At 34.3% G+C, this 14,509-nt stretch overlaps 1 protein-coding gene across 1 annotated transcript; it reads right to left on the bottom strand.

Annotated features, from left to right (window-relative positions):
- Window positions 1-11,528: 11,528 nt before the first annotated feature.
- On the bottom strand, window positions 11,529-14,202 carry LOC145725992 (uncharacterized). Its single transcript, XM_081974917.1, is given in 6 exon segments — window positions 11,529-12,155; window positions 12,157-12,224; window positions 12,379-12,665; window positions 12,720-12,810; window positions 12,995-13,224; window positions 13,284-14,202. Coding segments are annotated over 6 exon segments (1,431 nt in total). The 5' UTR covers window positions 13,412-14,202.
- Window positions 14,203-14,509: the final 307 nt, after the last annotated feature.

Raw genomic sequence — 14,509 nt, 5'->3', positions numbered from 1 at the left:
AACATGTCAAGTAGGGGCTTGAGTTATCAAAAGTGCTTTTGTATGCCCAAAAACACAAAAGTAAACTATTTTAGTTGAAACTCAAAAAAGTTGCCAATATGAGTTGCAATCATATTTTTTTAAAGAATTAGACTTTCCCCAAATAAGAAAATACCAACTTGAATGCTGAACAATAATAATAACCACATTCGACGCTTGAAATTAGTCACGTGATCTTCAGAACAACATTTTGACCTTAAATATGGTGACGTGACGGCAAGAATATTATTTTGACCAAGTAGAGTCACGTGACGCTTGAAACTAGTCACATGACTTTCGTAACTAAATTTAATAATTGAAAGCAGTAACGTAACCAAGAGAAATTCTTTTTAGTCGTAAAAACGGTCACGTGACTTTCATTACAACATTTTGAATTTCAATATGGTCACGTGACTATAAAGATACTATTTACACGATTCTTGCTATAAATATAAAAACCCTACTTCAAAAATACAGATTTTTCATTTTTTTTTATTAATAATTGTTTTCTAAGTTTTGACATTAGTGACAGATATCACGTGGTTTTAAAAGATAATTTAGCTAGTCAGTCACGTGACCATTGTCAAAATCATAAATCTCAAAACCCTCTTTATATCGAATACTGCAAGAAAACCTTTCTAAGCCCTTATTTTTGCAACTTTAGAGCATAGTTTGACGATTTTGACGTTAGTGACATTTGTCACGTGATTGTAGAATACTATTTAGCTAGACGGCCACGTGACAATTGTCAAAATAACTGTCATAAATCACAAAAACCCGTTTTATATCCAATACTGCAAGAAAACGTTTCTAAACCCTGTTTTTTGCAACTTTAGAGCATAGTTTGACGGTTTTAACGTTAGTGACAGTTGTCACGTGATTGTATAACACTATTTAGCTAGAAGATTACGTGAAAATTGTCAAAATAACTGTCTTAAATCTCAAAAACGCGTTTTATATCAAATTCTGCAAGAAAACCTTTCTAAACCCTAATTTTTGCAACTTTTGAGCATAATTTGACAGTTTTGACGTTAGTCAGAGTTGTCACGTGATTGTAGAACACTATTTAGCAAGACGGTCACGTGACAAATGTCAAAATAACTGCCATAAATCTCAAAAACACGTTTTATATCAAATACTGCAAGAAAACGTTTCTAAACCCTCATTTTTGCAACTTTTGAGCATAATTTGACAGTTTTGACGTTAGTGAGAGTTGTCACGTGATTGTAGAACACTATTTAGCTAGACGGTCATGTGACAATCGTCAAAATAACTGTCATAAATCTTAAAAACACGTTTTATATCAAATACTGCAAGAAAACGTTTCTAAACCCTGTTTTTGGAAATTTTAGAGCATAGTTTAACGGTTTTGACATTAGTGAGAGTTGTCACGTGATTGTAGAACACTATTTAGCTAGACGGTCATGTGACAATCGTCAAAATAACTGTCATAAATCTTAAAAACACGTTTTATATCAAATACTGCAAGAAAACGTTTCTAAACCCTGTTTTTGGAAATTTTAGAGCATAGTTTAACGGTTTTGACGTTAGTGAGAGTTGTCACGTGATTGTAGAACACTATTTAGCTAGACGGTCACGTGACAATTGTCAAAATAACTGTCTTAAATCTCAAAACCTGTTTTATATCAAATGCGGCAATAAAACGTTTCTAAACCCTCATTTTTGCAACTTTTGAGCATAATTTGACAGTTTTGACGTTAGTGAGAATTGTCACGTGATTGTAGAACACTATTTAGCAAGACGGTCACGTGACAAATGTCAAAATAACTGTCATAAATCTTAAAAATACGTTTTATATCAAATGTTGCAAGAAAACCTTTCTAAACCCTGTTTTTCTAAATTTCAGAGCTTAGTTTAACGGTTTTGACGTTAGTGAGAGTTGTCACGTAATTGTAGAACACTATTTAGCTAGAAGGTCACGTGACAATTGTCAAAATAACTGTCTTAAATCTCAAAAACCTGTTTTATATCAAATGCGGCAATAAAACGTTTCTAAACCCTCATTTTTGCAACTTTAGAGCACAGTTTGACAGTTTTGACGTTAGTGACAGATGTCACGTGATTGTAGAATACTATTTACCTAGACGATGAAGTGACAATTGTCAAAATAACTGTCATAAATCTAAAAAAATCGTCTTGTTTCGAAAACTGTGTTAAAATGTAATTCTTGTAAATTTTAGTCCCAGACAATTTTAACATTAGTGACACACATCAGGTGGTTTTAAAAAATAATTTGGAGTAAGAAAATGACTGTTTCAAGTGCATTTTTAGAATCGTCATTAAATTTCTTATTCAATAAACTGAAAAAGTATACAGGGTGTTCTAAATTAAGTGCGCACCATTGTCAACTTTTTTATTTCGTTCTGCAAAAAATATTATGACGTTGTCGAAATTTATACATATGCATTGTCAATTCTAACTTTTTTCTCATTGTTTTCCTCCGTTCCTCAATTTTCACTTCTTAAGACATCAGTATGGTCGATTTTCCTTTGCTGGTGGTTTTGAATGTATGGTAAATCCCATTAAGAAAACGGCGTGTTTCAAGCGAATATCAACCAAAATGATTTTAAGCTTTTGTAAACAAAACAACATGGGAATATTTATGGCAGAGCTGATTCTGATGAACCAATCTGATTGAAACTAGCCACGTTAGTAAAACACGTTTAAAATTCGTTTATTACAAGTGCTGTACTGAACAAAAAGATGAGAATGACTTTAAGTCTCAAATACACTAGAAAAATAATTTTCTCTGAAATTTCAATTTTTAAAAATGCTAAAATTCATAAATTGTAATCCAGGAAATACTTTATGGTATTCTCAATGTCTGTCTATGAAAATTTGGTCAAATAATTTAGTTTTCAGAGTTGTCTGTTGTGGAACTAAATATGATTCTAAATTGAGAAGGTATAATAAAGTAAAATCAACTAAAATTAAATTACAATAGTGGGTTCAGTATAATGTTTAAGTTGTGGCAACGCTGCTTGTCTACTGTCACTGTTAAGTCATTGGCTGGTCACCCAAACCTAAGAGAAAGAGAGAGAAATTAGATTATATTTATGTTTATAAGATTGTATTCATGTTTAATTGTCAGTAGTATTAGTAGTAGTACAGATTTTTTTCTAATACGAACCATTCTACATTACATAATAATTGACATAAAAGTTACCACCAAAATCTAGGAAACAAGAGTAGGAATTTTCTAACGTCATTTTGTCATGGTTAGACTGTAAATATATCAATACCATAAAGCACAGTGTACATCACAGTCTAAACTTTCTTAAACTGTCAAAATTGAGTGGACCTAACTGACTCAAATTTCAAAATAAAAATAGGTTTAAACTAAGGCAACTAGTTGTTACGTCATCATTTTGCGTATTGCTTTACTACTTAAAAGTGGTTTAGATTTCTGGGAGTTTATTTGGGTCAACAAGTGGAATTTATCTTATCGGTAATATCACGTGAACTGTAAACTGTAAAGTCACGTGTTAGGCCCTACAATCATTGAAACAAAAGGTTATTCCTCTCATTTAAAAGTCACTAAGATTAATTTTTAATGCTAACAACGTTGCCACAAGATTTTTAAATTAAAACGTACTCTTTTTAAGACGTTTTAACACCATTTTTACGGTTAAATCAAATAATATAAAACAAACAACATTCAAATCTTCGTTAGAGCAGTACACGTACTGCCATCTGTTGAACGGCACTAAGTATGTTACAATAAACTGTGTGGTGCCAGACAAATTACAGGTTTCTGTAATAGATACAACAAATGCTACCATGGTACCATTCGTAAATATAGGTTTTAAATGGTGCTACTTTGTGACTTGTGTTAAGCAATAGAGATGGCGCCACATTGATATTAAAGAACACCATTTAAAGAAGGCAATAATGAATGGAAACGATAAATTTAATTACTCAATATTAAATAAACTAATGACAGCGTTTACTGTGTTCACTGTTGCACAAGTTTATTTTTATTTAATATTACTTTTTAATAATTAAACTTGTGTGTTATCGTTTTATTACTGCATGTAAGCTATTAAGGTAAGTAGTTAAGTAATCTGACTAATTTTTTTCTAAGGGAACAAATAAGCCATGTTTAGGCAAACCTTATACATATTCACTTCTAAACCAATGAAAAGTAGAAACAGAAATGGATAGAAGATCATAAATAAGAGAGGCACAAAACCAGAGAATAGACTTTCTTGAAAACATACTAAGAAAAAATAGAAACAGAAAATAGTGTGAGAGGGAGGACGACATAGACGTATGGATTGTAAGGGAATTAAAAAAAAATAATAATGTTAGAAAAAGCAAAATATAAAAAAACAAGGACACAACATAAATAGACTTAAATGCAAAAAAGGGAATGTAAAAGATTTGACACTAAAAACACGATTTTATGTTTAGAACCTTAATTTTTGACCCAATTCTAACCTTGGTACTGTAGATTATTTGTGAAATTTTGTTTCTCTATTTCCTGAAGTTTTGTTAAGAAAATTTAAACTTTTTAGAAAGGCTGCTTCTTCATTTAGGAGTTTTAACAAGAAAGTGGCTTTCAAACTGTCACTAAAAGCCAAATCAATTTCTTAATTTTCTGTAATTTTTTTTCAGAATTTTGGTGTTTTATTGGCATGAATTTGGAGGTCTTGCAATAACAGAGTACTATTACTATTTAACTTTGACTGTCTGTATTTCAAAAATGGAGAACTTCTGGATTAAACAAATTTCGTTAAATCTTCGTATTTTCATTCCAGAAATATGTGGAGAGATTGTCAAGAAAACGTCAACTAAACTGTAAGGAATCTCACAACTATGTCACAGTCTGTGGACATAATTAGCTACTGGTTATCAAAATTCATCTTACTGAATATTTGACATCATAAATTTCATATCGTTTTAGACTTAACAGCCAAATTATACTACAAAAGGCATTCTCTTGACAAAACTCTTGAATACAGGAAAAACCCTGCAAAATTCCACGAATTATCTATTTCAATATCTTTTAAATTAGTTATAGAAACACCAGATCATGTTTAGTGTTATCAAATAGACACACGTCGTTTACTCGGAACGGATTCGTCGAAGTTTTGCGAAACAAGATTAAATTTAAATATTTCACGCCACGTTCCTCATGTCCTGCGAAAGGACGTACGTGTGGAAAAGTCGATAATACTTCGGGTTGCATACGGAATTAATTTTATGGTATATCCCAGCTAACCTAACCAGAGTGGTATTACAAAGCAGTGTTAATGTTACAATGGTACGTTTTATAGCGTTTAAACGTGTTTAGTGCGGTCCTGAGGACATTTTTCATTTTACCTACCAAGTCTGATCTTATTGATTGATATTCGTTCGTTTTTCCCACGAGCGATTACTAATGCACAACCCGCCGTGAATATTGTAATTCCCAAGGACTAAATTTGAATTTGGTCACATGATGTAGGTAAATATTTAAGTTTCAGGATTTTTGATTATACGGTGGAAATGAGATTTGATGATAATTAAAAAAAAAGTAAATCACCAAAAAGATACAACATTTTTAATGGAACGCCCTGTATATTTTCTGATGGGTTGATAGATCTTGCCAGGAAGGTTGGAAGATTTTGTCAGAAAAGCTATCTAGAATCATCAAAAACTATCTGACAATGGTCAGAAACTATCTGGCATTGCCAGAAAAAATGTACGTGGCTCTTGAGATCCACCATATGATTCTCTCTCTGGAATATTAGGTCAAAATCGTGCCCGCAAACTTAACCTTTTATAACACTTTCGAACGTATTCTAATCAGCATGGAAATCTTCTGAACGGCCAAATTTCCTAAAAAGGCCCGTCGAAAATGGCGGTCACAGGCCCGTTTCAATTATGCTCCGCAAGATCGAACCGTCATGAAAAAACTGCTTAACTATTCGTACCTATTCAATCGAAAAAATTATATTTCTTTAATTTCTTTTGTTAAGTAGGTCGCTATTCGGGGCCGAACTATGCGGATTATTTCGAAGTCATCGATTCAATCTCAGACGGAAAAGTATGTGGGAAGGGACACATTTAGTAATGCAAATATCCAAATGGAATTTTTTCACCGGTAGGAAGTGATTTGGGAAGATCGGACTACATAGATAACGCCGTTGTTTCTTCTACCTATCTACTGGCCTTATTTTTTCAATTCACCAAACGTGTGTGTCTTGTTATCTTGCGGTTTAAGAATGATAAGAGCGATGTTCAGAAAATTGACCAAAAGGTGTAAATTGTGATATTAAATAAACTGAACTACCTTTTTAAGATCATAAGATCAAACCAGTCATTTGTTGAAATATCTACTGTATCTGCATTGTGATTGGGGGCATAAAAACGTCAACGTTTCGAGCTAACACCAAACAGTACTTAAACCGATAAGCTGACAAAAACGAATCGAATACAAAGCGAAGCAATAGGGTACTACCTGAACTGTCTGCAATTATCTGACTGGAAGCTTTTAGCTCAAATATTTATCTGGAAATTCTTTGTGATAAAGTTAATAACTTATTGCGAGAAATACCTCGAAAGGCATTTCGCACGTCATTAACTAGCCTAGAACGTGCATTAAATTGATATTCTTTACGGCACCATACGGTAACTGCATATGTGTTTATGCAAGAGATTGTCCAATATTTTTCAAATTAATTAGTTTGCCTAACAAGCCTTTAAAAATTTTAAGACCAAAAGTCCCGGTTAAATTTGGCAACTCACGCTGAAAAAAGTCGACTGTCTCAACAGTTGAAGCAGCGTCAGGGTGGTCTGTCAAAACAGCTGATTCATGTAAACAAACTTTACATTTTGATTTGACATATTAAGCGTTTTTCGTTTCATACAAATGATGGGGTACCTCATTAAAATGTTCTTTATTCAATTATTATTACACCAATGTGGGTACACTTTAACCAAGAATTTACTAGTCTAGTATTATTATAATACACGACTATAAACTGATTTTAGTCTATGAATAGAATTCTATGCCTAGATAAAGTATCAGTGGTGCTGAAATATAGAAAATATACAGGGTTATTGCATTTTGATGATTAATTGTCAGGCGTTTCTGAAAGTTTTTAAAACTTTGGATTTCTACGTCATGACTCTTGGGGCCCAATTCTTGAAACCAAAGAACAAGATTTTCAAGAAAAGTCTTGATAGAATGTGGTAGAAGATTTGACAATGACAGGTTTCGGTCACATTCTGTATACATTTTCTCTTGATTCCTTCCTTCGTTTTATGGCTATAGCTTTGAATGAGAAAATTTGTTCTACCTTATACAGGGTGATTCCAAAGTTGGGGCTTTCACCTGCGAATAGGGCTTCAAAAAATAAGGTTCAAGGTTAAATAAAATTTTTTCGAAATGTGAACAATAACGAATATACAGGGTGTCAAAGTTTTACTGAAAAAACGAAAATAAAAAAAACTTTAACTTAATTTTAACTAACTGACTGGTTATTTCCTATCAACACACATTAAATTTTTTTTTTTTTTCTAACTTTTTTAGTTTTTGAGATTTTTCAACTCGAAAATTGTGTCACTTTCTGTGAGTTTGCAGCGTTGTTGCTAAGTTTGAAGCCTTGTGAAGCTGAAATTTGCACTCCAATCTAGATTTTTTATATATCAATAGAAAGAGGATGAAAAATGTTACTAAATGTCGGTTGAGCGAATTTTATAACTTTTTCAGTTTTTGAGAAATTTCAATTCTAAAATTGTGTCACTTTCTGTGAGTTTGCAGCGTTGTTGCTAAGTTTGAAGCTTTGTGAAGCTGTAATTTGCACTCCAATCTAGATTTTTTATATATCAATAGAAAGAGGATGAAAAATGTTACTAAATGTCGGTTGAGCGAATTTTATAACTTTTTCAGTTTTTGAGAAATTTCAATTCTAAAATTGTGTCACTTTCTGTGAGTTTGCAGCGTTGTTGCTAAGTTTGAAGCCTTGTGAAGCTGAAATTTGCACTCCAATCTAGATTTTTTATATATCAATAGAAAGAGGATGAAAAATGTTACTAAATGTCGGTTGAGCGAATTTTATAACTTTTTCAGTTTTTGAGAAATTTCAATTCTAAAATTGTGTCACTTTCTGTGAGTTTGCAGCGTTGTTGCTAAGTTTGAAGCTTTGTGAAGCTGTAATTTGCACTCCAATCTAGATTTTTTATATATCAATAGAAAGAGGATGAATAATGTTACTAAATGTCGGTTGAGCGAATTTTCTAATTTTTTCAGTTTTTGAGAAATTTCAACTCGAAAATTGTGTCACTTTCTGTGAGTTTGCAGCGTTGTTGCTAAGTTTGAAGCCTTGTGAAGCTGTAATTTGCACTCCAATCTAGATTTTTTATATATCATTAGAAAGAGGATGAAACATGTTACAAAATGTCGGTTGAGCGAATTTTCTAACTTTTTCAGTTTTTGAGAAATTTCAATTCGAAAATTGTGTCACTTTTTGTGAGTTTGCAGCGTTGTTGCTAAGTTTGAAGCCTTGTGAAGCTGTAACAACAAAATTAGTGAATTGCTGTCTAAGATGCTGTCAAATTCAAAATGGTTTCCAATTTGAACTTTTAATAAAATAAGTAAACTAATAAAAAAAATTCACTTTCCCCACGTCTCTGCAACATATACAATCATGAATTTCAGGACAAGAATTACAAATTAAATGACAAAATAATTTAATAAAAACTAATTTTACCTTAGTTGGCTTTGAGTTAATTAGTTTTTATAGAATTATTTTGTCATTTATGAAGCAAATCATAAGTTATTATAGATCCCTAAAATCAGGATAAAACGTATTATATAGTGGGCTAAAAATCCAATATGGCGCCAATAAGAAAAAAGAAAGTTGATGATGACTGCCAAAAAACAAAACGTCGTGTGAGAAATTTGAATCCATCATCGAATAGCTGCTGTCATCATCAGGAGGCTAAAGGAGCAAGAAGAGGACCTGCACATCATCACCGACGAGCAATTTGGATTCCGGAGGACACTATCAACGGATCTTCAAGACCGAGTACATCACGGAAGGATTCAACGAGAAAGAAGAGACAGGAGCCGTGCTAGACATCTCCAAGGCCTTCGACGCTTTCGAGTCAAAATCGACAGCGTCTACTCAAGTTATAGGGAAATGGAAGCAAGGTGCAGTACTGTCGCCATTTCTCTATAATATTTATGTATCAGATCCGCCTAGAACTCAGGGAACCAGCTTAGCACTCTACGCGGATGACACTGCGATCACGGCCCGGAGCAGCAGCGGCCGACCCCTGACCTGATACCTGCAAGATCACACCACAGCATTGGAGAAATGGTGCAACAAATGGAAGATCGACCTAAACGCGGAAAAACGCAGGCGATAGTCTTCAAAAGAAGACCAAAGGAGGATAGAAGGCAACGTCAGGTTAAAAGACATGAACATCGAGTGGAGAAACGATGCGAGATATCTTGGGGTCAAGATGGACAAAAAACTCACGTGGGGAAGCCACATAGAATACGCCAGACAGAAAGCCAGAGAGACCAGAGCAAAACTGTACCCCATGACAAGCAGGACATCCAAGCTGGCACTTCGGAACAAAGTGACGCTCATCAAGACGGTCGCCTCGGCCAAATCGCACCCGAAGAAACTCCAAGCTGTGGAAAACTTTGCGCTCAGGACATCGGTGGACGCTCCATGGTACGTCAGAAACGTGGACATTCAGCGAGATATGAGGTTCCCTACCGCAACGGAAAGGGAAAGGAGCAGAGCGTAGTGAAGATATTCCAAAAAGCGGAAAGCAACGAAAATCAGTTACTGCCAGACGCCCCCGATACCAGTTATTGGTTAACGGGTAATTATTAATACGTTTTTCTTTCTGTTTCAGATAGGCGACAATTCAGGACCAACCAGCCAAGAAGAAGAAAACCACAATCGCCCCGAGACCTTCCCCCCCGGGTGGCAAGAATTTTATTCTCAAAATCTGGGTAGAACCTTTCCGCAGTTATCCCGGTGCTAACTGGACTCTGACTGCACTCTTGGCACTCTCCCCCGCTTTGCCTACACAAAAGGGGGCAAACCATCCCCCACTCACCAGACCCTAACTCCCCAAAACTTTAGGATGTAAAAACAGACGGACGAAAGCCGGCTGTTTGGACACCCTATAGTTTGCCAGGACCACCAGAGATGGGCGAGCTGACGAAGAAAGAAGAAATGGAGGACAAGAAGAGCGCCATAAGGGGCCCTCCGTCAGCGGGAACATTCTTCTCCCAGGACAGAGGATGCCGATGCAACTCTGGGAACTTCCCGAAAGGGAAAATTCCTGGACTTGTAGCAACTTCTTCCCTCTTCCAGACCTACCCTTTTGGTCTACAGCGATGGGAGCGTAAAAAGCAGTAGTCTTCTTGATATATCTATCTGAGGCCGCCTGCCCAACCCTGTTTTCACATTCAATCAGCTGATTGTTGTGTCGGTAAAGTTCAGTTGAGTCCAGGAGGTCTATTCTTGTAAACAGGGAACAGAATTCTCAAGAGAAGTGTTGATAGAATGTGACAGAAGAAGCTGACAATGGCGGGTTCCTGTCATTCTACAGGTCTCTTGATAATTCCCTTCCCTCGTTTCAAGAATACGCACCCAGAAGGCGAACTCTCTAACGAATAGCAAGGAAATTTCTTTGCTATCATAGAAAACCCTTCTCTATCGTAATATATGGTAGAGCTCGAATCAGCTAAGAAAAGGCCACGGCCGTCATCAAACGATGATGTCACGATCTCTGTACGTCTCGCTTTAAATATTGCTGCCTTCGTTACTTTCCAAGTTGATGCAGCGAGTCAATGGCGTGCTATTCTCTGCTCAGTGAAATGAAATTTAATTAACGTAAATAGGTGTAGTTTTTGCTTTTTCATTTCATAAATTGTATTAAAACAGGATAGGTAAGTAGGTTTTATAAAACAAACCAAATACATATACATACATAATATTGACGCTTTGAGAACAAAATTGGCCTAGGTCTCTGGTCCCATTTCTTTAAATATTAATTTAAAAAATAAACAAGAAAACAAGCAAAGGGTAAATTAAAAAAACATACAGTGTGTTTCGGTTAAAAAGATCTGTGCAAATTATTTTTCTGCTGTAGCTGCAGGGTGATGATTGATGAAGAATATTAAATACCAATTAGTTTAAATCCAAATTATATAACTTAACTTAGGGCAATGTTAACCACAAAAAAACATTGTCTTGGGGCAATTAATCAATTATTGGAAGATAAAAATAGGCAGCTGGTTTCTTTTTTCAATTATTCTTAATTTGAAGGTCCTACAGTGCAGCTAGACCTTGAAAATGAAGTCTCAAAGTAACTTTCAGCTTGCCTTTGCATCGTTTTTGATATACAGGGTTTCATGAAGAAGAGGTAATATTTAAAATTTGTTATCTTTGTTAAATTTAATAATCATATATTTTTATAAATTTGATAATTTTGTTTATTTATAAATACATATACATATACAAATTACGAATTCATAACATAAAACAAAAATCCAAAACTTGGAGTGAGCATCCTAATTCTTCTTCGGATAAACTGGCATCACATTCATCATCATCACCAGAATCTTCATCGCTATCATCAGATGAACCAGTGTTAGCAGTAAAAATAAGCTGGTCCACTGTATCATCAAAAATATGCTCTTTTTTTATGAGCTCCTCTTCATACTTTTTTACATGCTGGCAAATGTCAAACCACTCTTTTTCAGACACCTCTTGAAATTTTTGTTTTGTTAAAGCTTCGGTATCAGACAATTTAAAAGTGGTATTATGAGCTGCTACCCAATTTTTAACCAAAGCCCAAATTTTTTCTATTGGGTTTAATTCTGGATGGTAGGGTGGTAAACGCAACACAAGATGCCCATGTTGTTCTAACAGCCTATCTAAGTTATATTGTGGAGGAAATCTAAATTTATTTTCTTGTATGATTTGATACAGCTCTGGCTTTGTTAAATGAGGATCTGCTGGGATTCCTTTTTCCACTAGCCAACTTAACATATCTCCTTTTTTAGTAGCCGTTGTAATATTTTTGTTAACAGTAACATTGTGGTAGGCTGCATTGTCTATAATAAGGACTGAGCGGTCAGGTAAATTAGGAAGCAAATTGCTTTTTTACCCAAGTCATGAAATTCTCATGGTTCATATCATCATGATAATCTCCTGTTTTTAAACCTAAAAAAAAAAAAAAAAAATCATAGTACAAACATTATGTGTCTTATATGATGTGTAAAATGTGGTTAAACTTATTAATTACTTGTTATATAAACTTATTTTATTTAAGCAGGAGGAAGTACTTAAGTAGGTTTGAGGTGTACATAAATATTACCTGACTTAAATATAAGCAATCCATTTTCAATAAATCCTTTTTCTCCACCTGCGTGCACTATTATAAGGCGTTGTCCTTTAGAAATTGGTTTTTGTAAGCCTTTAAAACTTTCATCATACCATCCTTTGTCATGAATATGACTACTGTGAATGTATGTCTCATCTGTATATACAATATTGCGACCTTCTGAGCGGTATTGCACCAATTTTTTTAAAACATTTATTCGTTTTAAGCGAATGTCATATGATTCACACAAGAATTTTCTTTTGTCTGGTGTCTTCTGCCACCTACAAAAGATAAAGTTATTTTGATGTACATGATTGCCAAGATGTAAAACATACTTAAATCCAATGTTCTTAAGCAATCGCCCTAAGCTGCTTACACTAATGGATTCAGTCAAGATTTGCTGGTCAATAATTTTTTGCAAAATACCTGTAAAGATAAAAAATAATCCCATTTTAGTCTAAATTTTGTTGTTTTAAATTTTCAATTAACACATTATCAAGGTTTATACATATAGCAAACTAGGCTTACATTTAATTGTAAAAAACATGGTAAGTTCTGCTAGAAAAACTCTGAAGACTCTGTAGGTATACCTAATGTATTATAAACTTACCTTTTAATGTTGGAAGTTTTTTCTCAAGAATATAGAAATCATAAATAATTTCTCTGATTCTTTTGATTTCATCAGGTTTGATGTTATCCAATTTTAATTTTTTAATCTGTCCCTTCTTTGTAGGAGTGTGAAATGATGAGCTTGGCCCTCCCCATTCAACATGTAGTGCTTCTCTAGATATCTTCTGCACAGTAGATCTAGACACCCCTGTAGCTGCTATAGTTCTCTCTCTAAAATGATATTTATTATATTATTCAACGTTTTCGTCGTTTTTAATCAAAGACAATACCTGTAGTTATTCAAAGGAATGGAAACTCCTTCTGCCTCCTTCTTCATAAATTCTAAGACGTTACTTACAATTTCACGCCCTTGGCTGTGTATCACAACACCTTTCTTCCCAATCTTTTTTGGAGACATTGTGACAAATTAACGATTTTTACTTATAACACGTGAACTCAAACTGCGACCATCAACAATACAACCAAAACACCAGACTAAAACGGAAACTAACCTAACCTAATTTTTAAACTCAACCTGTCCGCCACTACATTTTTTTAAACTTGGCAACATCGTTTAGAGTGCCGGCTAGTAAAAGCATGTAAAAGGGTCCATCTGTCCCTGGCCGCACCCGCATTTGTTTTAATTGTGCCCAAGTAAAAAACCGTACTACGTTGCCAAGTGGCTTTTTGACCGCTTAAGAATTTATTTTCGGGAATATTTTAATAGGACGCCTCTGATTATATCTAATGCGACGGCAACTGTAGAAGGAGAAAGAAATAGTTTTAAAAACTGCGTCATTGATGATGCGGTGGCCTTTTCTCATCTGAATCGAGCTCTACTCTCTACGTTTCGATTGGCGAAGATCGACACTCAACGTAGCTATTCGGGTTGTGCAAAATAGAAAGACCAAATGAGGTCTTGCTATGATTTTATCTCTCTTGGGGCTATGAAATTTTGTATTTGTCAATCTTTCTTTTCCGTCGTTTCCTAAAATTCAAATGTTTCGTTTTTTAACCTTTATGTTCGTCAGTGTCAACATTGTGTCAATAAGGTTGGGTTGGGGACCAATTGATTGTGTTTGCACCCCCCTTTCTTTGTTTTTGAGTTTTTAGTTAAAGTGTTAATGCATCTATTAGTTGTTGTTTTTGAGGTGTAAGCTGTTCATGATGGAATGATGGTTGTGTTATGGCTTTATGAGTTCCATCAACACATCCTAAAGTCCCATCCTACTTCCTTCACAAAATGCATAACAATTGGTAGCATGTTTACAAGGAACTGAGAAATATTAATGGTCTAACAAGAAAATAAGAAACTGAAGAGACAGAACTACAATAAATAAAACCAGCAACAAAAATGGCAACGGATTATTTTAGAATGTAAACTTTGAAATATATGATTAATTACTGAAAAAGAAAGTAAAAAACGTAGAATTATTCAAATTATGGTCATTGATACTTCTCATTAACCCTGAATACGACGAAACAAGTAAAAGCCCTAGATTTATTACTAGAAATT

This window comes from Ips typographus, linkage group LG3 (genome assembly GCF_016097725.1).
Source record: "Ips typographus isolate SLU linkage group LG3, UJ_Ityp_2.0, whole genome shotgun sequence".
Classification (NCBI taxonomy): Eukaryota; Metazoa; Arthropoda; class Insecta; order Coleoptera; family Curculionidae; genus Ips; species Ips typographus.
This window is presented reverse-complemented; position numbering and strand designations above follow the sequence as displayed.